Genomic DNA, 22,969 nt, shown 5'->3' on the forward strand with positions numbered 1-22,969 from the left:
CTTAGATAAACTCAAATTATTTTACATTCATTCAAAATATAAATCCCAATATAAGATGAAGTCTACCATTTTAGTTACCTAGTCATATTTAAACTTATCATCTTAGTCATCTAGTCATAACTAAACTTTAGCATCTACAATATCTCCCTTTGGTGGATTGATGACAAAATTAACTTTGATGAATATAATATAGACATGTCTAAACACAACCAGCAAACCAAGAAACCGAATACAAAATCCAAATAATACTCATGAAACAAAAATACTAACATAGAGCGTTGACTAAGATTAGTTTAATCAACATTACAAGTTTAGAATAATCTAAGTCTAACAATGTTATAGTCCACCATTAAAACATGTTCAGTAAAAATAAATTTAAATAAAGTAATTTTTACAAACCGGGAAGATCAGCATCGAGGACTTCGCCCAAGTAGGTTGGAGTTAGTTCCAAGAATCTAACCATGCAACTTGAAATACAAGAAAAATGCTGGTAATGGGAGGGAGACGACTGGAACCTAATCAGATCTAGGATGTTGAATGATTGGAACGAAACTATGCTCTTCTTCGTCGCGTTATTGCATTTTCCGTTTTACTTTTTTTTTTTAAATACAAAACTGATGTGGCGGAACGTCTTGGACATGCGCAAACCCGCTTGCATGTAGTGGAACTGATTAAAAAATTATTTTTTTATGTAAATCTTATATTTATTTATTTTTAAAAAAATTACGCGACACATACTAACTCTACGATTGCAAATATCATTTAATATAAAAGAAAAAGAGTTGAAATTAATAGAATGATCAAATTCTCATATTTTATTGGTTAATATAATTTTATGTATTCTAAAAAATGGACTCTCCTAAAAGGGTGGCTCTATAGCCACCGCTCAGAGGGAGCTACCGTTAGTTATATTATCATTTTTTTAAAATTTTTTACACGTATTTTTTAATACTTTTAAAATATTTTTTAAAAAATTAAAAAATATAATATTATTAAAAAATAATTCCTTAATCATTAAATGAAAAAAAAATCACAACGATAACTCTAAGCAATAGGAATAAGTGGTAAGAGTAACATTTTTCTTCCTAAAAATGATTTGAGTTGAAGATTCCATGATAGGATTGTCGTGAGTTTTTATTTTAGGTTGTGAAATTGTGAATAGCAACTACAAAAGAAAACACTCCACCAATTTTAAATGAGTTGTTGCAATTGAGAAAATTTTATTGTTTGATTATCTTGGGTGGAAGAATACGCGTTGTAAAAAATTATTAAAATATAATTTTTATTTTAAAATTTAAAAAAGTTGTATTATTTTTTATATTTTATTTGAAAGTTTGAGAAAATTGTATTGAATTTTATGATCTAAAAATGATTAATAAAAAAATTAATAATTTGAAATTAAAAAATATTTTATATTTGAGTGATATTTGAGAATGGAGTATTTGAGAATACCTTAGTGCCCGAACTAATCATTTCTTCAAAGTTAACAAGAAAATTTTCTTGTTCTAAGGCCTTAAAAATTAAAATCTATAACTCAAATTCTCACTAGTTTTTCGTTAATTAAAATTTTTATTGTCGATTAAAATTTTATCCTTAAGATTCTATGAATAATTAAATTTTTAATTAACATGAACGATCATATTTTAAATTTTTAATCAAGTATACAATTTCCCAAATTCAAGAGTTTAAAATCAAATGTTTTTTTATTTTTTGTGTCACATCACTATCAAGAAGAGTGAGAAGGCGGTTTTGAGGTTGGGAAAAAGTATTACTCGGACACACAGAGACAGATGCAAAACGAAACTGTATTATATCGGAGGCTTCTGAATTCCGTCTAGAAGAATGGGGCAATTACGGTTTCAGCAGCTCCGAACACCTCATTCCTCATGCAATCTCATTCCCATGGCTTCTTTTTCCCGCCCAATAAAAATTCCTACTCTTCCAGTACCTCGCCCCATATCTTATACTGGAAGACTCACCAGACCCAATAAAGCCCTCCATTCTCACCCTCTTTCCTCTGCCGCTCGATCCCACATCGTATGCAAGATGAACGGTTCAGGTAAACCTTCTCCCCCTCGTTTTAGCTATCATACATACTTCGGATTCGCCCATCGTGCGAATCGTTCAATTTCAAGTCAAAGGTTTCTGTTGTAGTAGGTTTTACAAACAGTTGATGTGCGTCATGTCCCATACCTACTTGATGCCACCTTGCTGAGCATGTTGCTCCCCTTGAGGCACAATTTGCTTTTAAAAATAATTCCAAGGCACTGTTAGAGCTATTTTTCTAGCGTTTTTGAGATTGTAAGCTGCTTTGATTTTATCTAAAGATGAAACCTTCAAAGCAAGGAAGCCATTTCTAAATGCTAACCCAATCCCTCAATAACTCCAACAAAAGTCATGTGATTTATGTGAAATATGCTAATGGGGGATATGCTTTTCTCATTTCCTTTCTGCTGGATTTGACTTCATTCAGTCTTATATGTCGGGGAAAAGAACTGTTAAGCAACCTCATAATTATGTTTGTTAGATATGATATCACAGCTGGAACTCGGGAAGCCCGAAGAGAGAAGAAAGCCGGAGAGACGTGTTAATGGGATTTTCTGGATTATACTCCTTAATATTGGAATATATGTGGCGGATCACTTTTTTCAGGTAGTGATTTATCGTGGCTTAATGTTATGGATTTTCTTTTTTGTTAGGTATGAACTTTATTAATAAGAATAACGCAGGTATTGGTATGGATTTTTGTAAGTATATTTTTAAAATTTTATGAACAAAACGATGGTATTTGACTGATGATGGAGTTGGGCACGGAACCTGTACCGAACACCCTTCCGTCCTAAAGAAAAGGCCCAAGAAACTACCGGAGTTGGGCATTACATTCCAAGATTTGAGGCTCTTCCTAGATTTGGACAACAGTTATCATACTCTCGTAGGATGCTATGACCAATGTGGGTATACGTACATCCTCGAGGGAAAATTTTCTCTGTTCTACTCGTTCAATGCAGCGCTATTCTGGTTGTCTACCTGAGATGATAAAGACCTGACACAAGTTTTTTTTTTGGCTAGGTTCGCAGCATTAAAAGTCTGTACCTGTACCACAATTGGCCTGCTTGGTATCAGTTCCTGACAGCAACATTTTGTCATGCCAATTGGTGAGACCTTTATGTTTTGAAAGTTGTACGAAAGATGGATTTTGCTAGGGGTGTACAAAAACTGATAAAACTGGCCTGGACCGGCTGCCGGATTACGGAACCGGCTGAAACCGGCAGAGAACCGATCGGCCGTTGGTAGAAATAGGTTGCAACCGACGTTGGCTGGTTCGGTTCCGGTTTGAATGTGGTTCAAACCGCCGAACCGGCCAATTATATATATATTTATATTATACGTGTTATATTATTACTTATCAAAAAAAAAAAAAAATTATACGTGTTATATTATATGTGTATAAAAAGACGCTATTTCGCTTAAGTGAAAGTGAAACGACGTCGTTTTAAACCCACGGTTTTGAAAAAAAAATATATGAAACGACTCCGTTTCATCTATCATTTCACTCTGCACCGTTTTCCTCTCATCTCCCCTCTCTCTTTCTCTCTCTCTGTCTCTTTCCGATGCCATCTCCCTCTCAGGCTCTCAGCTCTCTCATCTTCCTCTCATATCTCTCATCTCCCTCTTAGCTCTGTCTCTCATCTCCCTTTCGGTTCTTTCTCTCTCTCAGAGATTCTCTCATCTCTAATTCTCATCTCCGATTCATTTTTCTAGTTTTTGTTATGATATTTGATTATTTATTGTGAGATTTGCAAACTAATATTTGTTGTGAGATTTGTGAAATTTTTTTGATGGGTTTATGAAGTGAAAACCGATGGGGACACCGATGAACCGACGGTAACCGGCCAAAACTACGCTGGCCGGTTTTATCCCCCCTTCATCGGCTGGTTTCGGTCGGTATCACCCCCTGAAAAACATGTGGGTGCGGTTTCGGTCCAAACTGATATGGTTGGTTTTCATCTCTAGATTTTGCCTATTATCCTTCTCTCCTTTAACCTTTTGCTGTATTGCCCATTTATATTTTTCAGGAACCATCTTTCAAGCAACCTTTTCTTCCTGTATATTTTTGGTGAGGGTCTCACCGGTCTTGCCAATTAGGTGAGTTTCAAATAGTAGAATGAGTAGATCAATTTGACGGTCATGTGTTTCCTCCAATAGGAAAGCTTGTTGAAGAAGAGGAGGGGAGTTTTGCATTGTGGCTTTCTTACATTCTTACAGGCATTGGAGCAAACCTTGTTTCATGGCTGATTCTACCCAGGAATGCTGTTTCTGTTGGGGCCTCTGGTGCTGTTTTTGGGTTGTTTGCAATCAGTGTGCTTGTAAAGGTATCCGAAGTGTATGATCTGTAATTTCATTCTGAAATTAATCCACCTAAAGTCTTCAATCCCATTCTCCTTAATGTAGATGTCCTGGGACTGGAGGAAGATTCTTGAAGTGCTAATATTGGGCCAATTTGTTATAGAAAGGGTGAGTACTTGTTATTCTCTGATGTAAACAAGAGGGGTTTAATTCATAAAAATGTTCACAATCAATCTCATGCAAAGTGTTTGTGTTACATGTATATATTGTAGTTAAATCATCTACCTTAGTAAATAGTCTTGCATCTCATGTAAACATGCTTTTGTGTTTTTCCCTTCCATACCCCCCCTCTGGAGATGCACTAAGCTGTATTGCTCGTTCATATGCTTTTCTTTGGGCATGATAGGTTATGGAAGCAGCCCAAGCTTCAACGGCCATTTCAGGCACCTTCCGGGGTGGAAACTCAATGCAAGGTGTCAATCACATTGCACATCTTTCTGGTGCTCTTGTTGGTGTTGTCCTTGTATGGCTTCTCAGCAGAGTTCCTTCTCAACATCCAGAGGGAGAGGTATCGACTCTGGAGAGGAAAAAAGGCAGAATACAGTAAACAATTCTATTTTGTATTTTTCATGATGTTTATATCCAAGGAGTTCTGATGATTATATTTGCAGTATTCTTTTAACTCTCGGTCTCATACAAATTGTTCGAGAATTTAACTGATAAAATGGCATTACTCAGTATTTCAATAATTACTAGTTGGCATTACTCGGTACCGAATATTGTAGGTTGTTTTTTCTTTTTTCTCTCTATTTTCTTCAATCATTTTTTAAACCCCTTTAAACATTTTTATAAATAAAAAAAAAGTATTAAAAAATACTTCCTTAACTATTAAGGAAAAAGAAAAATTAAAAAAAAAATTGATAGAAAATATATGTACAATTTTTCGGTAGCTCTATCATTTCTCATGAAAGAATATGGCATCCTTTGCGAAGAGTTTGGGGGCACTTGGCAGGGGTTCGGCCACAAAGAATGGGGGGTGTTGGGTTTTGCAAAGGAAACAACTCCTCGAACATAGCTTGATTCTGACATAGTTTAGGGTCGGGTGAAGATTTTAGGGAAAGAAGAGCAGTCAACCTCAGCCATTCTGAGATGGTCAAAATTTTATTTGACTGAACAAAGACATCATCAGCTTATATTTCCGTAGGTGGGGTAAAAGCCTTTTAAAAAAACATCGTAAAATACCATGTAGAATGCTTGAAACCGACGTATGATTTTTCAGTTCTAGGGCTGTCTTCAGATGGGCCATTTTTCGTTACAACAATGGATGAATCAGTTAAATCCAATTAAAAAAAAATTAGCAGCTAAGTCTTCCTGTGCTTAAAATACAAGATTATCATTGACTTTGGGTATTGAAGCAGACCTTAAACAACAATGAGGTCCTGAAAATGAAGCAGCTCCCTTGTCTATACAAAATGTAATATAATTTCTTCTGGTGTGGACGGGATTTCATCAAAAGCTGTAATTTCTGTATCTCCTTCAGTTCAAGAATACGGCTGTACATGAAAGTGGAAGCTGAGCAAACATCCCAAGCTGCCTTTGTGACTGCTTCCGGCATATGATTGGTGATCTGTCTCCAAACTTACAAGTGTGAGAAAGATACATCGATTTTGTAGAAAGGTATGAGCGCTCTAATGGAAAATCAGTATCTCTCAACACCATGCGCCCTTTTTTAGTTGCTGTGGTTGATCCTTTCTGATCACTCGTTACTACTGCTGGTATCTGTAACAGATCGGTAGAAGAGGCATCCGCAGGCAGCTTCTGGTAAATTTTCTCCGAACTTTCAACTGGTATCTCTTCTTCTGTCACCGTCTGACGAATCATTCCCTTACCTTTCACAATACCGAGCATCCTATTTGCTTCTTTTGTTAATCCAGTGGCACGCCAAGCTTCTGCAACAAGCAAGATAGTGGATTTCTCTGGTTGAACATCAAATTCTTCCATAATTTGGAGCATTTCTTCTGCTTTCCATGGCTGCTTTGCTTCTCCATATCCCCAAATTAAGGTCTCAAAAGTCTTCAAATTGGGAGAAACCTTGAACTCACACATCTTGTCAAAAATCTTTATGGCATATTCCATTTGTCCAGTGCCGCACCATCCACTAATAACAGTTGTGAAAATCACAACGTTTGGACGGACTCCCAATTTGGTCATTGCTCTCAATAGTTCTTCGGCTTTCTTTGGTTCTCGTGCACGCGCATATCCTTTAGCAAGAATGCTGTAGGCATGTGCATCAGGTTTTATTCCTGCCTTCATCATGTCATCAAAGATTTGCCTGCACTTTTCCATGAATCCTGCAGTGCTCCATGCATTCATGATGGTACTATATGTTATCACGTCTGGTTTGACCCCCGACTCATCCATCAATGCCATTACCTGCATATCAATGCTTTCCGTGCATTATACTTGCACAAGGTTATTATTGAGAAATATTGAAAGGGCTTTGATAATAAAGAATTTAGTCATTACTTTGTTTGAAAACGGCATGAAGGAGAATTGGGGCTTTGATAATAATGGTCATCTTGAATTTGAATGATTAAGGTACCAAATATTAAAACCCTTCCAAACCATAAAGAGTCAATTAAAAAGACTTGGGATACATAAGGATTAAGGAAAGAAATAACCTATCATGAAAACTGACTTAGAAGGAGGTCATACACCTAAATAACAGAGCACCAATTTTCAATCACCTCAGCACAGCAGAACAATACCGTAAGTCTTAACAGGTTTACAGAATTTTCTGTTTGTTCTTGCGGGAATCTGAGATTCCAGAACAAATAACAAAACTTGTTCCATAACAAAACATTTAGACTTAACATGGGATTGAGTGATAATGCCCAAATAGTATCACCTCTAAGTTCAAAGTAAGAGAAAACCTAAAATAATGCCATGGGCTTCTAACATAGTCGGTCTGTTGCCTTTGTTTTCTAATGAATTTAGTTAAGACGACCAGTCACCACCAAAGAACTGGAAAAAAAAGTTCATTTATATTTCACTCGAAAAAAAGGGAAAAGTGTGGGGGACCTGCTAAAACCCGGGGGGAAGGGTGGGAAGCGAGAAATTACCAAGAGCTTCTAGCAAAGTGGCAAATTGCCTCTGGTTTGAAGAGAAAACAATGAACAAGAAGGACAGATTCAGTTAGATTGCTAAAGAGGCGGGAAAATGAAGAAAAGTGTGGGGATATTGCTTGGACACATTAGCAGTTATAGGATGATGTACTAAGAAAAAGGAGGGGTAGATGTGGTGAATATATATGTAAAAAACCGTTGATACAGTTTTTCCTTAAGAATCAAAATAATATGCCATGCAATAATGAAGAGAATTTTTCGAAGGAAAAAGAATAGAACCAGACTATCATAGCTCAAACTCACCTCATCCACCCCATCTCTGTCCATAGTGTCTACAAATCCTTTAATCAACGAGTTGAAAATTACGAGATTAGGATGCACACCAAGATCCTTCATCCTGTACACAAACCTCAAGGCCTCTTTCAGTTTTCCTTCCTTACAATACCCACTTACGATGATGCCACAAGTTCGCCCATTGGGCTGCACACTGTTTTTCTGCATCTCTAAAATCATCCCTTCGGCCTGATCTGTCTCTCCATTTTGAGCATAAGCTGTTGATATTGTGTTGTAAGTAACTGCATCAGGTTGAATGCCAGAAGCTACCATCTTATTTACCACATTCCATGCCTCCACAATATCATTCTTCTTACACCATCCTCTGACAAGCACGTTATAGGTCCTGAGATTGGGTTTGACATTTTTCTCTTGCGACATTAATTCTAGCAGTTTCAGAGATTCTGCAGGTTTACCTGCAATCCCGTAACCTTTAATTAATATGTTATAAGTGCTCGTTGTGGGTTTTAATTCACTTTTCTTCATTTTCCAAAAGGTTTCCATGGCTTCCTCTATGTTTCCACACTCGGAGAAAGCATTTATAACAGCATTAAAAAATATTGAGTCAGGCTTCATTCCATTTTCTTCCACCTGAGAGATAATTGAACATATGGACTTGAAGCGCTTCTGGATGGTCAAGGCAGCCAACAGGGTTGTGTATGTTATAAGAGACGGCTTGTGCCCTCCTTCAATCAAACTGTCAAATATGGACTGGACTTCCTGGGGTTTCCCTCTTTCTATCATAATATTCATCAACTTTGTTCTCGAGCGAACAGTTCTGCAACTATTCTCATTCGTGCAGATAATGCAGTGGACTTGGTATTTGGAATCTGCAGACTTTGATGCCTTGTACAATTGATTCTTGTCATCTGGAGAATGTTGCTGTGAATGTAAACGCTCAAGAACCATTAATTTTTGACATAATACAAACTTTAAACTCAACTACCATAAACAAAGCCAAGCATATAAACAAAAATTCTGACATGATTAACACATAATCTGGGCCCACATTAAAATAACTACACAAGTCTTTACCTCTACTGTCTTTAATTATTCAAGTCCAAAGAGAAGAAGTTGAGCATCTCTTTTTTTTTGGATATGTTAAGAGATACTAATTCATTCTGTATTCATTTTTTTTTTTTCTGTAGCACTATTTTTCACATGCAGTTCACAACGGGCTTGAATGTCTATTCTTGGTTACTCATGGCAGGAGAAGCTCGATATGGTCAGCTCCTGAGACAGGCATTCTAGAAGATAAGATGAGAACATGATCTGAGTTTGGGAGTAGGTTATTTAGGAAAAGGGAATAAGATGTATTAATCATATGTCAGAATCCATCAGACATTGATCACCTTCTTGATATAATAAATATGCATGCGCAAGCTATAACTAGAGCAATCGGTACACAACCTTTAGAGATTGTCACATATACCAATCACGATTAGGCTGATGATAATGATGGTGACAATGATTACGTATTAGTACTAGTAACACTAATGTGTCTTACACCAATTTTGCAAGTAGCATAACTCTAATAATAATTAAGAAATTTCTCATTGTCCCCCTAAAATTAAGGGCAGTGCCTTACTATGGTTGTCAATGGTAAGGATGCTCCTTTCCTTTCAGTTAGACAAGATTAATATCTTTTCTAAAGCATGGGACCAAATCCTTTCCAAGTTAGTCAAAGTATTACCCTTCCAAATTATCTTAACCCTTCCAAAAAGTCAAAAACTTAACTCATACCAACTCAGTCATAATCTTTTCATTGCTCTTTTATTTTAGGCCATTTTTCGTAAGTCATCAACTGTCCATCTTAACATCCTCGTTGTTACTGAAGTGTCATTTCTTAGTTTCCCAACATCTTTCACCATGAAACTTAACTATATTTTCTTCTCTTTTTCAGATTGTGTTTACTGGAAAGTTATTACACACCTTATAAGTCTTGAAGACCCTCCATCCTGATCTTACAGGAGTGGAGGTCTGATTGTCCTCAAAACTACATAAAACCAGAAAAAAAAAAAACTCCAAATATTAACCAAATGAAGAACAGAATAGAAAAGATCAGTTTTTATCACGGGATCTTGACTAGAACTGTTGGTCTCGCCAATGGTAGACCGTAGTGGATAAACAAATTTGTTTTCAGCATATCCAGGAAAACATGTATTGTCATAGCATGATGGTGGTAAGTAGACTAATCCCCATTCCCATAATAATGATTTGATTCTTAGACTCAAAGTGAGGCTGGTCAAGTATACTCCAGAAACAATATACAGCCCAAATGATCAAAAAGGAGATTGCTAAAATTAACCTTGATTGGTAATGCTTGAACCCATCCTTTTTTTATGGTGGCAGTTCCTGCTTGATGTTTTCGGTTGGTTCTAGAAACAGCCTTCCCATTGCCAGATTCTTCCATATGGTCCTCTAAACTTGTCTTTTCCAATTCAGAGTCTTGAACTGGAGTACACTGCACGTGATTGAACCAAATAACTAGTTCACGTTAAAGGAAAAAAAAAACTTCAACATCAATCTCCGGAAACAAGCACCCACGAGGGTTTTCCACTTCCAAATCATTTCCAATATGTTTTTCATATGTATAAAACCAGAATAATCAATAGCAAAATCCAGAATGGAATCAAAAGCATTGTAAAAACCTAATCCAAAGTCCTCAAACAGGCGTCAGTGTGTGCGTCATTTCATCAATGAGAAATGCATATAAAGGTATAACAAACAAAAGAAATAACAAGGAAAATGAAATTCCACACCTTTTACAAATGATCATACATGTCCACTCCAACGCATCAATCGAACAAGGGCTCTAAAACTTCAAAATCCATCAAGAAGGAAATGTAAGTTTCCATTAGCTGATTCCCTCGAGTTTAAACAACTTTGACCCAGGAAAAAAGTAACCGAATATATGAAGATGTTGGGTGGTATTGAACAACCCTTTAAAGTTTTTCTTTTTCAAAGAAAAAGAAAAGCTTTTCAGTGAAAAATGTGAATTAGAAACGAAAGCATCAAGAAATTATATTTCTCAACGACTAAAAAGTTGCCATGTGACCGTGGGATTGATTATATCAACCGGGCTCAGCTAAGAAATTGCACAGTTGCGGGCAGCAGGAGGGAGAAATATGTGGATTTCGCAATTGATTGTAGAGTTTATAAACTGCAATGCATGGAGTCCCATAACTTCCAACGGAACGACATAACATTATCCACAACCATTATCATGATCGACCGAGAGACATAAAAAAAAAAAGGGAGATAAGGTGCGGAAGGTAAGGTCCAAAAGGCTCTCAAATTTCTGCGTTGCCTTTTGTTCTAGTCGTCTATTATATTTTCCGAAAGGCAACTGTTAGAGATATAAAAAAATTGTATAAAGTAAATTTATAAATTGATATCTCTTTATGAAATTTATTACATCGATTTTATAATAAAAATAATTAGATAATTTAATATATTATATCAAATCAGATTAATTTATAGATTTATTTTTGTGTAATATTTTTGTAGGCGAAGAATTTTCTTTCTGGAATAAAATCACAGTAATCTCCCTCTACTTCTGTAAATAGCAACTGCATTCTCCTTTTATTTCTAAATAACTATTTACACCCTTTATATTAGAAAACAGGGCATTTATCTCCTGTAATTTCGAAATTTTTTTATACAAATCAGTCCATTAAAAACATTACAACATTGCCGATTTCTAATTTTATTTTTTCTTCAAATACATCCATTAACTATTAAAAATGTATTTAAAGTTTAGTTGCTTATATTTGGTGTTTTTTCGTGTAAGAAATGGATATCTATAGTGAGCACTCATTCACTTTCTCTTAGAGGTTATGAAGTGTTTCGTAAGGCTTGATGGCTAGCCATTAAAGGCCAGCTGGGGGTTACGTTTAGAATGACTATTTACATCGTCTCTCCTATTCTTTGGATCAGATACTTGGATAAATAAACTTTCTCTCAAATGATTCTCTCTAGTCATGGCATCTTGGTTGTGGAACATGTGCATGTTGCTATGATATTACCACGTAGCACACTCTACCATCGATGTGAAGATCGTGAACGAACAATGACGTTGGAGAATCCGTAAAACAACCGTACTAAATTCGAGATATTTTTGACGAGATAATATCGTTTTTGGTGTACATTCTGATATAATATTTCTATCATTTCGTGTGTTATTTTTATGAAATAGTTGAAAGATTATTTGGTCACTTGTTAATAATCTAATATTATGTGATAAACAATATTAGAAAAAAAAAAAAAACGGGGCTAAACAATTGTTAGAAAAATGCCAAGTTAGTAAAGTTAACGAGGATCCCGCACTTCATGTCTGATACACGTCGCCATCCGATCTGAGAGCGAAAGGACGTTCTTGTCCCATGTACTGGGATACCATTTTCCTCGAGGAAATGTAGTAATTTATTCTTCAACAAATTAGTGGCACGTAGGCTTTTTACTTGAACTTGTCACAGTTCGATGGTATAAAGGGAGATCCATCTGTATGACCATGGCCACTGTGTTATTGGATTATTTTCATTACTGTTAGGTTGAATTTATATTAATTTAGACTTTAGACTTTAGTTGTAGTTGGCTAATGGACTTAGGCCATTTAGTACATTTTCATTTTCATTACCATTATCTTTTGTTTTTCTTTAGCTCAATGCCCATGCGAGGGATAACTAGAATATGTACTAAGTCAAGAGACTCTATGGGATATGCAGAAAATTAATAGAATTCTCATTTTTAAGTTTATCATTTGTCTTCCTCTCTATTGTTTTGGAAGTTTCTTATTATCAAAGTGAGATTGTTCATTCAACCCTCAGGGGTGTGTTACAGAACTACAATGTGACAGCACTCCAGAAAACCATGCTCCCCCTCTCACACTTAGATCTCTTCGTCCCCCATTGCAACCCCTCGCTCCCCTTCTCACACTCGCAGCCCATCCTAGCCCCTCGTAGCCCATCCCAACCCTCGCACACTTTGATTTTCAAAGCCCATCGCCCACCTCTCGTACCTATATATGGGTATGAGTTAATTAGTTTGAATATGATCTTTAATTTACACTCACATAAAACTCTTAATTTTTCTGGGATTCTATTCTTATCTTCTAAGTTGGGAGTTCAGAAAATTCTTCCAATTCCCAACTCGCTTTCAATGTCCATTTATTCTAGATGGAAATCAACATAAGAATATATTATCTACACCACTGATAAAGATACTCCCTTCAAAAGATAGATGAGAACTTCAAAACATAGAGTGACAGTGAGGATGGTAACTTCAAAACAACATCTACAGACCCATATGAAAAATAGAAATTGGAAGTGTTAACATCGTGTTTCACACGCCTTTAGGCCAGGTTCCGGCAACTCAAGTCTTCAGAACTTAAGCTTGCAAAAGATAAAAAAGAATGCAACTGAGAGAGGAGGGTCTTGGGGTCAAGGAGTTTACGATGTCAAAGTCAGTAAATTCTCTTGAAAGTTTGCAAATAAATGAGAGAGTCAAAAGATCAGAGAGAGTTTTATCGTACCTGGGACTTGCTATTTAGACTATAAGTCTGGGGGATAGATCGTGTCTGCCCCCATGAAGTCTGTGTCTTTTGTACTGTTTATTTTTCAGAGTCTTTTAATGCGACGTGACTCTACGACGGAGTTATTAATATGGAGTGTAGCTCAGGTAGTGGTGCCATTAATGTAGTGTGGTTCTCCGATTTTCCCCACCCTGCTAGTGTCCTTGTTGGTCCATTGATGCCCTTCCTATCAGAGGATCGATGATCTCCAATATATTATGCCCACTATACAGACAGACACTCAATAATTAGACACTATTCGAAGGGTCTTTAGGATGGCAAGTCTCATTTCCTATAGTATGTTATCTCACGTAGGTTGCGTCTAAATGAACCTACCCATGAGTCGGGTTAGAGACTCTACTTGTTCTGAGTTAGACTTTTGATTCTTGTTTTCTTAGTTACTATTCTCAGGCCTACTGCCTACTGAGATAGAGGAGGGAAAATGTCATTACAAGAAGATTACTATGTAAGTGGTTGCGGGGAAGGCGACAGTAGACAAGGAATGACGGACAACGGTGATAAACAACTTCCAACGGGCGAAATTTGGTGGCTATATCAATGATGTGTACTCTGCGGCGGCTTGAACGATATAGGGCTGCTAAGGCTTGATGGAATGTCGGGTGCGGTAACTGGTAAGGGGCTTCTACTAGTTCATGGAAGATCTGGTGTGATAAGCTACATTATGTTTTGGGTAGAGTTGCTGACGTGGCAGATTTTTATTGACTGTTAAAGCCAAAACATCAGCCCGACCGCTTCAAAGCGTTTTTGCTCAGGGTATTTACGCTTTCTTGATTCATTGAAAGAGTAATGTAATAAAAGATTAGATGGAGATGGATTCATCTGAATATTCAACTTCTCCGCCCAAATCAGAATCGCAAAAGGGCATGGCTTTCCGCAATCCATAATCCATAATCCACTCTCCTCTCTCTCTCTCTCTCTCTCTCTCTCTCTATAGTAGTTATCTCTGCTCGTCCACTGGGAAATGTTGAAGGCGTGGAAATGGTACCAGAACTGCTTGGCCGTCCACCCAGTTAAGACACAGGTCATCAGCTCAGGTGTGATATGGGGTTTTGGAGATATAGCCGCCCAGACCATCACTAATTACACTGCCAAGAAGCATAATCAAATTCAGGTTAGTACCCATCAACGATCCCTATTATTCTCTCACTTACGTGAACAGATTCGAACATTTCTTTGCTCTTTTTTTGCTGTTTTGGCAAATGGGTCTCTCCATTCTCTTTTTTATTTATTTCATTCCGATTTTGGCCATCTGTCATTTTCTTGCTATCTGCTTGATCGCACTTATTATCGGTTTTCTCCTCCTTATTTGTGCAACACGGTTTTAGAAAGGGTTCTTTCTTCTTTCTATCGCCGTTCATTTTATTCTATTAAGATATGGTGGATTGTATGGTTCTGATGCGGAAACGAAGGAATTAAATATTGAGAAAAAAGATTCTTATGAGTTAGTAATGGGAAGTTATGCCCAAAATGTATAGGTTGCAAAAGTCGATGAATCGAGTAGTTTCTTGCATGTACCCTACAGACCTACAAAATTCTGGCTTTAAGACTTCTAGTATGTGGAGGAGTTTTTCTAATTAGGATTCTTAAATGAATGCCCTTTTATAATCAAGTTATTTCATTTTCTTCGGCATGAAACATTGGTTTGGATTCTTCCTGTAGAGAAATATAACAAAGAAAATAAACTCAACACTATCATTGAAGTCAGTCTTTCTATGTATGTACTCCATTTAGGCATCTTGACCAATATTTGGCACCTGCTTGGGTGCCGATATTGTGAGGAATATTCAGTGCCATCAAGTGGCGAGAAGTTTTGAGCCTCTGCAATCCCATAAAATGTGTATGTAAATCTGTCTACAATTGCTTAATGAGCAGGATAGAATAGGTTAATTGAAATTATGGCCTCATTGGTTGGCATTGTGAAATAGAAATCTTAGTGTTTGTAAATTTTTATGGATTTGATTGGCTTAAAGTTTAGGGGAAAGTGACCCAACCGTGGGTAGCCCAAGTGGTAAGGGTGAACTTGTGTGTATGAGCCCCATGTCACAGGTTCAATTCCCCTTGGGATTAAACTGCGATTTAAGTGGGAGGTCATGGCAGTGGTTGCTGTGCTAGTCTCCCCGGGGGAGAAATCCTAATGGCTAAAAAAAAAAAGTAAAAAAAGTTTAGGAGAAAGTGGGTAGACCTTAAAATATAGGTTGCTAGAATTATTTAGTTTACTGCTACTCTCAAGTCTCAATTCTCAAGCTTTCCGAAATTTAAACTCCTCTCTCCCGTCTCGTTCTCTCTCAAAGCTCCTTCTATGTTTAAGCAATTATTGTGCTTTTACTTAAAAAAAAAAAAAAAAATTTAGTTTACCGCTGGAATTTTATGAATTCTTTGGTGGCTATATGCTTATAGCTTATGGAGAATTCTGGACTTTGGGTTTAAAAGGGTGTATCAGAAGGGTATGGTTTAGAGTTGCAAAGTGGAAGAAGTCAACTTTAGTGGGATATGATTATTTGAAACAAACATATAGGAAATCTTCCGAGAACTTAGAACAAAGTGCTTTGGTTTGTGGCTAATAAACTCAAGACTCTTGAGATCACTCAGATCTTCAGTGCTTGTCTTGCTGCTTGCTTGACTGTTAACAGTTGTAATATTATGTAAAAGCACTTATTTTGCAATTTGTAAAAATTTTAAATTCTCATGTCATTTGATGTGACTCGTATCTTTGGCCTAATTACATGTCCAGAAAGTTCTAAGCACTACTATTTTTGTTAGAATGACTTATCTATCTTTCATCCATCAGGATGAAGACAAAGAATTGAAAATCAATTGGAAACGAGTGGCTACAACCAGCTTGTTTGGGTTTGGTTTTGTTGGGCCAGTTGGCCACTTCTGGTAAGCATATTACTCTTTTAGAAAACCTTTAATGGTAAATATTTTTTAATCGATCAAAATAAAATGGGCACCTATCTTAGTGCTTGTTAAAATACATGAGGTTAGACCAATATCTGACTCTTAGGGAAGTCCAAAAGAAACTTGCCAAAACTCAATGGAATGCATGTAAGGAATTACTGCAATGCTACGGAGAGTGAGCCTATACATGTACATAGGTCACATTCAATCACGATTTCTTGATACCTTTCTTGATGCATGTGCCTTACCTGTTTCTAGAGTGAGATTTTAGTTAATATTTAACAACCACCGTTTACGCACAGTTTATTTTTTCATTACATGGTAAGTTTTTTAATGAGGTGTGGTTGTCACATTACTTGGAATTTTCAACTGAAGGCAGACTTGCCACTGGCATCTGAGCCCATATTCCTGTAGCCTGATTTTTAAATTGCTTTTTTGAATTTCTTAACTGAATTTGGAGGACCTGAGTATGAGACTGTGTTTAAATTGTAAAATTCCCTGGCCCAACAAAAAGGAAAAAAAAAAAAAAAAACAGAAGAAAAATGCTAAGAAGAAAAATTTTGGACCTTTATTTAGGTAGAAAAACTTTAGGACCATTAAGGCAGAGGGAGAGGGAAAGGGGAGGTGTCTAATAGATTTTAATTTTCCCACTCTCAAAAAAGCAGAAAGTGTATAATATCTTATATAAATATTTTCTTTTTCTCATTTGTAGGTATGAAGGTTTGGACCGATTTATAAGATTTCGTCTCCTATTACGGCCCAATTCCTTCCGATTTGTTGCTACTAAAGTTGCTGTTGATGGGTTCCTCTTTGGCCCATTGGATTTACTTGTTTTTTTCACTTACATGGGGTTTTCAACTGGAAAGAGTGTCCCTCAAATAAAAGAAGATGTGAAGAGGGATTTTCTCCCGGCCTTGATTTTGGAAGGAGGCATATGGCCAATTGTTCAAGTTGCAAATTTCCGATACATACCTGTGAGATATCAGCTTCTTTATGTCAACTTCTTCTGCTTGTTGGATAGTTGTTTTTTGTCATGGATTGAGCAACAACAGGATGCTCCCTGGAAGCAATGGTTAAAATCTTATCTACCTTTGAAGGAACAAAAAGGCCAAGGTGGGTGATTTCTGGTCAAACTTTTTCATCTTTCATCTAGGCCTTGCTCTGATCATGATGGAGATACATGTCAAGTAAAGACTTCATTGATAGCCCAAAAATACCAACTTCTGTTTTAAGTTGGGACATGGGAAGCGATGAAACTATTTTTCTCACATTGATTTGTTTTCACTTGGAATATGAGGAAATTGGCATTGCTTGTATTCTATCATGTTTAATCAATAAAGATCTTTTTTTTTTTTTTTTTTTTTTTTTTTTTTTTTTTTTTTTTTTTTTTTTTTTTCGGGCTATTGGATGCGAGAGTTTGCTTCTCGTTATATTAGATCTGGTCTGATTGGTTTGTTGTCTCTTTTACTTCATTGAAATACTCTCTTACAAGTGCATAGCGATGACAAAGTTTATAAGACACTAGATTATGAGTTGGTCCTTTGTTGAAGTCATTTGGTAGTAAGTGCAGCTGTATCAATAAAGTAAGAAATGGAGGAAGGACCATCACCATGCACCTAAAAAGATTGAACCGGTGGATTATCATTTATGAGGAGAAAGGCCAGCCGTTCATGGAATTGCATGGATATCAAATACGTACAAAGGTTAACAGTTGCTAGGCATCAATATTGATGCAGATATAGCGTATCACGCTTCCAAGATCAACTTCAAATGCAACCACATACTGCAAATGTTAAGCAGACCTGAGCAACAAATTAAAGAATTGAGTAAGCTCCCCCTCGAAACCAGCATCACTCACCAAAAATTTCCATCCATACCGTGGCTCTCCTCCGCCTTCTTGAGGCTTCAGGTTATTTGCTGGAACTCACTACTCGAGCCGGACGGGTTAACCCCATACTCACTGGTGCTTTCACTGTACCTACGCAAGCCATATTCCTGAATCTGATTTTTCATTGTCATATTGAACTTCATGCTGTTATGGGCTTCAAAATTCGAACTTCCTGACGATGTATACGGAGTGCTCTGTCCGGGCAGCATTCCTTGGTCTAGATCCGTGAGAGAAACATGTCCTTCCAAAGCACGAACTATCTGCTCGGTTCCACCAAATTTTCGAATTTTTGGTTAGAATCGCTTTAAACAATTTTCTTACTTTGCACTCGTTTTCTTTTCCCAGTACGATTCCGAACAAAATTGGTACAGCTTTGATTTAACTAGTCCGTCTTGGACAGTGTAACGTTGGAATTGGATACTACATGTTATGGTCTTAAAATAGTGGTATTTATCAAAACCAAGGGCTGAGTAGAGAGTACAAATTTGTGGCTTGCGTTGGCTGCCAAAAAAATAAAGCCAAACATTACAGGACAAAATCCAGAAGGCTGTGGAAAACAATATATACACACATAAATAGATATAAATTAGGTATGTTTCCAAACTACTTTAAAAGAAAACTGGTCAAAGTAACAATCCATGTTTGGAGTTTTTGTCAAAACTCTTTCCCTCGTTCAAGGTTCTTCTACCACTTTCTCAAAGAAAATAGAGGGAGAATAAAAAAAAAAAAAAAGGCAAAACAAAAAGAGATTACCTGGATCATTCGTGGGCGAAGCCATGCTGAATGGCGCACACAAGCAGCGGCACAAGCAACCATTCTAGCCATCTCACTGGTGTTGTAATTACTCAGCAATCTTGGATCAGCAAGGGCATTAAAATTGCCATCTTCTAGTGCTTGAGAGAGCGAAGGCCTAGTCTATAATGCCAAGACAATGGGAGTTTGTTAAAACATATGAAGATTCATAGAGACCCAAGGCTACTTAAAGTTCAAGGGGAAAACTGTAATCTGTCGCAAAAAGATTCACATCGTTCATGTACTACGTATTTGATCTCACGTTGTATTAACAAGAGTGTTTGTTGGACATTAATTCTTGTTCTTGCATGAAAGCAGATAAACGTGGACTGTTTTTTTTAGGGAATTAATGTTCACTAGCTTGCAACCACAGGGGACTAACTTGCATTTGAGTTTCAAATAAACACCCCGATGTTCGTGGTATGGAATCCAGTGTTAGATGGTATTAAACTGCTCTGATAATCTCATCATTAAACCTTTTTTGCTGCAGCAGAGGGGAGGAATGTTGGGGATGTATTTTCATGTTTCACTCCTCACAATTTGGGTGCAAAAAGACATATTACAGCAGTGATGAAGAGAACTCACCGAATCAACCAGGCCCTCATTGCTTGAGGACTCTGTTTTACTGATAGGCGGACGTCCAGTTATGAGTTCTAAGAGCATGACCCCGTATGAATAAACATCTGATTTATCAGTTACTTTACCACTGGATGCATACTCTGGAGCCAGGTACCTGTAAGCAGATGCTAGTGAGCATTTATGTTGGGGGAAAACATGTATGATTCCATGCTTGTCATGGCCATGGTTATCCACCATGACTGGGCCAATGACAAGGCAATCCTGAAGAACATGAGCTGAAGCTGAAGTTTTCCAGTACTAGGAAATAGAGGATACTCAATGCACTAGATAAAACAGCAGGCTAACAGATGCAAGCGAGATGAACATGTAAAAAGGAAATTTTAAAGCTAGAGTTCATTGCAACCAGTCGAGTATTATATCCCTAAGTCGTGTACCTGGCTCTATGACTGTTGTATAAGAACATGATCTTACCCAAAGGTTCCCACAACTCGAGTGGAGATGTGAGAAATGCTAGTACTGGTGTCCGAAAATATTTTGGCTAATCCAAAGTCACAAACCTGAAAATCATACCCGAGTTCATCATAAGCAATATATAAAAGGCGAGACCAGTTAATTGGGAAAAAATAATAATAACAACTAAAAAGAGTTGCTTGAAGTCGCTTCATTTCTCTTTTAGAAATAGTACAGATTGGTACTTTTGGAAACGGTAGATCTAAAAGAAGAGCTCCAAGTGTAAAGATCTAAAAGATTGCTAAAATGAAGAAACGACAAACACTGAATATTGCCTAGTACAAGCATCCGGTCCCACAATTACCCAAAGAACAAGGGTTCAAGAGGAATTAAATGTATAGTTCATGAAAGCTGCAATATTACAAATGCATAATAATAGCATGTATCCTACCTTTGCATCAAACCTAAAGTCAAGAAGAATATTAGATGCCTTGATATCTCGATGAATGATTGTTGGATTACCTGCAGTACTCCAAACACTAAATTTGTCACTCTTTATGAAGGAAAAACATCAAGAAAATAAATTTTCCAAGTATGACGAGAGAGAGAGAGAGAGAGAGAGAGAGAGAGAGAGATCATCGGCCAATAACTTACAATCCTCATGAAGATATGCTAGTCCTTTTGCAGACCCAATAGCAATTTTCATTCTAGCTGCCCAGTCAATAACAGGCTGCTCTTTTCCTGAAATGCGTTGTATATAATTACGGGCGCACTTATTAACATCATATCTGAAGATATGAGGTCGTAATGATGATATTTCAGGAACATATTAAAGATAATAGACTTACCATGCAAGTGGAATTCCAAGGTTTTGTTTGGAACAAACTCGTAAATAAGCAATCTCTCTGCCCCAGTAATGCAGTACCCAACCAGCGAAACGAGATGTTTGTGGTGCACCCGATTAATGGTCTCAACTTCGGCTTGAAATTCCCGCTCCCCCTGATGGCTGTCCGTCTTTAACTGCTTAACTGCTATTTCTTGCCCACTGGGAAGGACTCCCTTATGGACATACCCAAAACCGCCTTGTCCTAGAAGGTTGGCCTCCGAGAAGCCATTGGTGGCTACCACTAATTGATCATACGTGAAAGTTCCACGTGAGAAACACAAGGATTGGGTTTGAGTTGGGATTGGGTTTTCAGGTCCTGAACTTATGGAACCAGGACCACCACCTCGGCTGCGCATGCGAGGAGACTGGGGACAGGGATTAGGTACCACCTTGAGCATCTGTGCCCTCGGAAGCAGAACATTGTCTTGTGGATATTGGGGTGCCACAGCATGACAGTTATCTAACAACCCCAAATACAAACAAGAAAGTTTAGCAGATTTGATTCGATCACGATGTGTTTCAGCATCACTAAACCAAATAGACCGGTAATGATTTTTTTTTTTCAAGAACTGTTGACAATTAATACCACAGATAATCCAACACCAGTAAAATGAAAACTCATATATCAATGCACATCAAAGCAAGATGAAAGGGTCACCACAATCAAAATAAATTTCTCAAGTAGGTTGAGAGAGTGAATCTGCAACTGCCAATAACTTACAAATATTCAGGCTTAACGGGCAAGTTAGGCGTTTTTCTAATAAGACAATTCATTTGTGAAACGTTTACCAAACGTAGAACGAACAAATGATCTCTCACCTTTTTGCGCTAGGCAGGGTAATTTATACAAACCCTCCTCCACAGGCCCGTGATTCTTTTTCCTCCTATATTTGCAACAGAAAATCAGAACTCCAAGCGCAATTATAACCAGAAGAATAGCACCTATGACACATCCAACAACTAGCACTGTTGATATATGAAACTGTCCAGTGCCCGGCTTTGCGGGTAGACTTCTGTCTACAAGCGAATGCGGCGATGGCAGAGATGTCAGATACTTTGGAGCTTGAGGGGCAGTAGGTGGAGGTGGTGGAGATGTCAATACCTGTGGCAGCGGTGATTTACTCGGCTTTGCACGGGGCGGAGCTAAATTTGATGTAGGAGGTGGAGATATCTGAGGAGTACCCGGCAGTGAGGCAGACGCTGATGGGGTTGGCGAAGAAAGAGTTGGCCTTGATATTGGAACAGCCGGAGGTGGAGGAGACGAAGTTTCTGGGGTTAGTGGAGATATGGGAGGAGAAATTCCGGGAAGAATAGGAGGAGAAGTGAGTGGTGGGGCTGGTGTCGGAGGTTGGGGAGGCAGTGGTGACGGAGCTAAAGAAGTGGCTGTGACTGAAGGTGGTGGTGGTGGAGAATATGGTGTGGTACTTATAGGTGAAGAAGGAGGAGGAGGAGATATAATGGGCTGTGTTGAGGCGGCTGGAGGAGGCAGCGGAGGTGAGGTTAGAGGAGGTTCTGAATTAATTGAAGGCGGTGATGCTACTACCACTTGAGGAGGAGGAGGAAGAGGTGATAAAGATGCTGGTGGGAGAGATGGCGGAGGGGAAGCCGATGATATTGGCGCTATTTGTTTACCACTGTCATCGTCCACAACTGGGGATGGCGATGGCTGCGTGTTTACTGAGGGAGAAACAGATGGAGCTGGTGACCATGCCGAAGAAGAAGAAGAAGAAGACGACGAAGACATTGACGTTGGAAGTGATGTGTTTCTCTAGATTAATGTTATTTTGAAATCGTGAGAGCAAATCCAAGGAATTCTAAGTGACAGATAGTGAATAGATGCCGTATGGATTGGTTGTTATGTCATGCATGAGACCATGCCCGTGAACAACATAGACTAATTCGTCTGGTTTCAACTAACCCAGCCTCTGTATTAATTTTACCCTCTTCGTTTTAAGTTCCGAGAATTATAGTTAATCCTATCATTCACGGGGCGTCAGGGCACAAGTGGAAGACAAGTGATCTCCAGCGCCCAAAAGCAGTGCCATTAATAATACGTTTTATTCATAGTGGATAGCCAG

General features: G+C 37.7%; 4 protein-coding genes across 7 annotated transcripts; 2 read left to right on the plus strand and 2 right to left on the minus strand.

The window, feature by feature from the left end:
* The first annotated feature begins 1,726 nt into the window (after positions 1 to 1,726).
* Positions 1,727 to 5,087, plus strand: LOC121261184 (rhomboid-like protein 11, chloroplastic). Of its 2 annotated transcripts, XM_041163417.1 has the most exons (8): positions 1,921 to 2,059; positions 2,542 to 2,652; positions 2,753 to 2,951; positions 3,070 to 3,155; positions 4,077 to 4,117; positions 4,207 to 4,373; positions 4,453 to 4,515; positions 4,754 to 5,087. In XM_041163417.1, exons 3-8 carry the CDS (start codon positions 2,943 to 2,945, stop codon positions 4,952 to 4,954), a joined length of 567 nt encoding a protein of 188 aa, XP_041019351.1. In that variant the 5' UTR covers positions 1,921 to 2,059; positions 2,542 to 2,652; positions 2,753 to 2,942; the 3' UTR covers positions 4,955 to 5,087. The 2 variants fall into 2 exon arrangements, with proteins under 2 accessions (XP_041019350.1, XP_041019351.1); XM_041163416.1 differs by lacking the exon at positions 2,753 to 2,951 and having other exon boundaries at positions 1,727 to 2,059; positions 2,528 to 2,652.
* Positions 5,088 to 5,692: 605 nt separating this feature from the next.
* Positions 5,693 to 11,057, minus strand: LOC121261182 (pentatricopeptide repeat-containing protein At5g25630). Its single transcript, XM_041163412.1, has 4 exons — positions 10,568 to 11,057; positions 10,114 to 10,269; positions 7,776 to 8,687; positions 5,693 to 6,780 (listed from the first exon to the last, which is right to left on the minus strand). The coding sequence occupies exons 2-4, from the start codon at positions 10,216 to 10,218 to the stop codon at positions 5,884 to 5,886; spliced, it is 1,914 nt and encodes a 637-aa protein (XP_041019346.1). The 5' UTR covers positions 10,219 to 10,269; positions 10,568 to 11,057; the 3' UTR covers positions 5,693 to 5,883.
* Positions 11,058 to 13,797: 2,740 nt separating this feature from the next.
* Positions 13,798 to 17,652, plus strand: LOC121261186 (protein Mpv17-like). Of its 2 annotated transcripts, XM_041163419.1 has the most exons (4): positions 13,798 to 14,009; positions 14,110 to 14,509; positions 16,187 to 16,278; positions 17,009 to 17,652. In XM_041163419.1, the coding sequence occupies exons 2-4, from the start codon at positions 14,360 to 14,362 to the stop codon at positions 17,415 to 17,417; spliced, it is 651 nt and encodes a 216-aa protein (XP_041019353.1). In that variant the 5' UTR covers positions 13,798 to 14,009; positions 14,110 to 14,359; the 3' UTR covers positions 17,418 to 17,652. The 2 variants fall into 2 exon arrangements, with proteins under 2 accessions (XP_041019353.1, XP_041019352.1); XM_041163418.1 differs by having other exon boundaries at positions 13,798 to 14,509.
* Positions 17,653 to 17,940: 288 nt separating this feature from the next.
* On the minus strand, positions 17,941 to 22,823 carry LOC121261181 (proline-rich receptor-like protein kinase PERK15). 2 transcript variants are annotated; one of them, XM_041163411.1, is made up of 9 exons: positions 21,711 to 22,823; positions 20,854 to 21,351; positions 20,660 to 20,746; positions 20,457 to 20,527; positions 20,027 to 20,112; positions 19,562 to 19,709; positions 18,938 to 19,099; positions 18,174 to 18,444; positions 17,941 to 18,098 (listed from the first exon to the last, which is right to left on the minus strand). In XM_041163411.1, the coding sequence occupies exons 1-8, from the start codon at positions 22,633 to 22,635 to the stop codon at positions 18,202 to 18,204; spliced, it is 2,220 nt and encodes a 739-aa protein (XP_041019345.1). In that variant the 5' UTR covers positions 22,636 to 22,823; the 3' UTR covers positions 17,941 to 18,098; positions 18,174 to 18,201. The 2 variants fall into 2 exon arrangements, with proteins under 2 accessions (XP_041019345.1, XP_041019344.1); XM_041163410.1 differs by having other exon boundaries at positions 17,941 to 18,444.
* Positions 22,824 to 22,969: the final 146 nt, after the last annotated feature.

Source organism: Juglans microcarpa x Juglans regia, chromosome 4D (genome assembly GCF_004785595.1).
Source record: "Juglans microcarpa x Juglans regia isolate MS1-56 chromosome 4D, Jm3101_v1.0, whole genome shotgun sequence".
Taxonomy (NCBI): domain Eukaryota; kingdom Viridiplantae; phylum Streptophyta; class Magnoliopsida; order Fagales; family Juglandaceae; genus Juglans; species Juglans microcarpa x Juglans regia.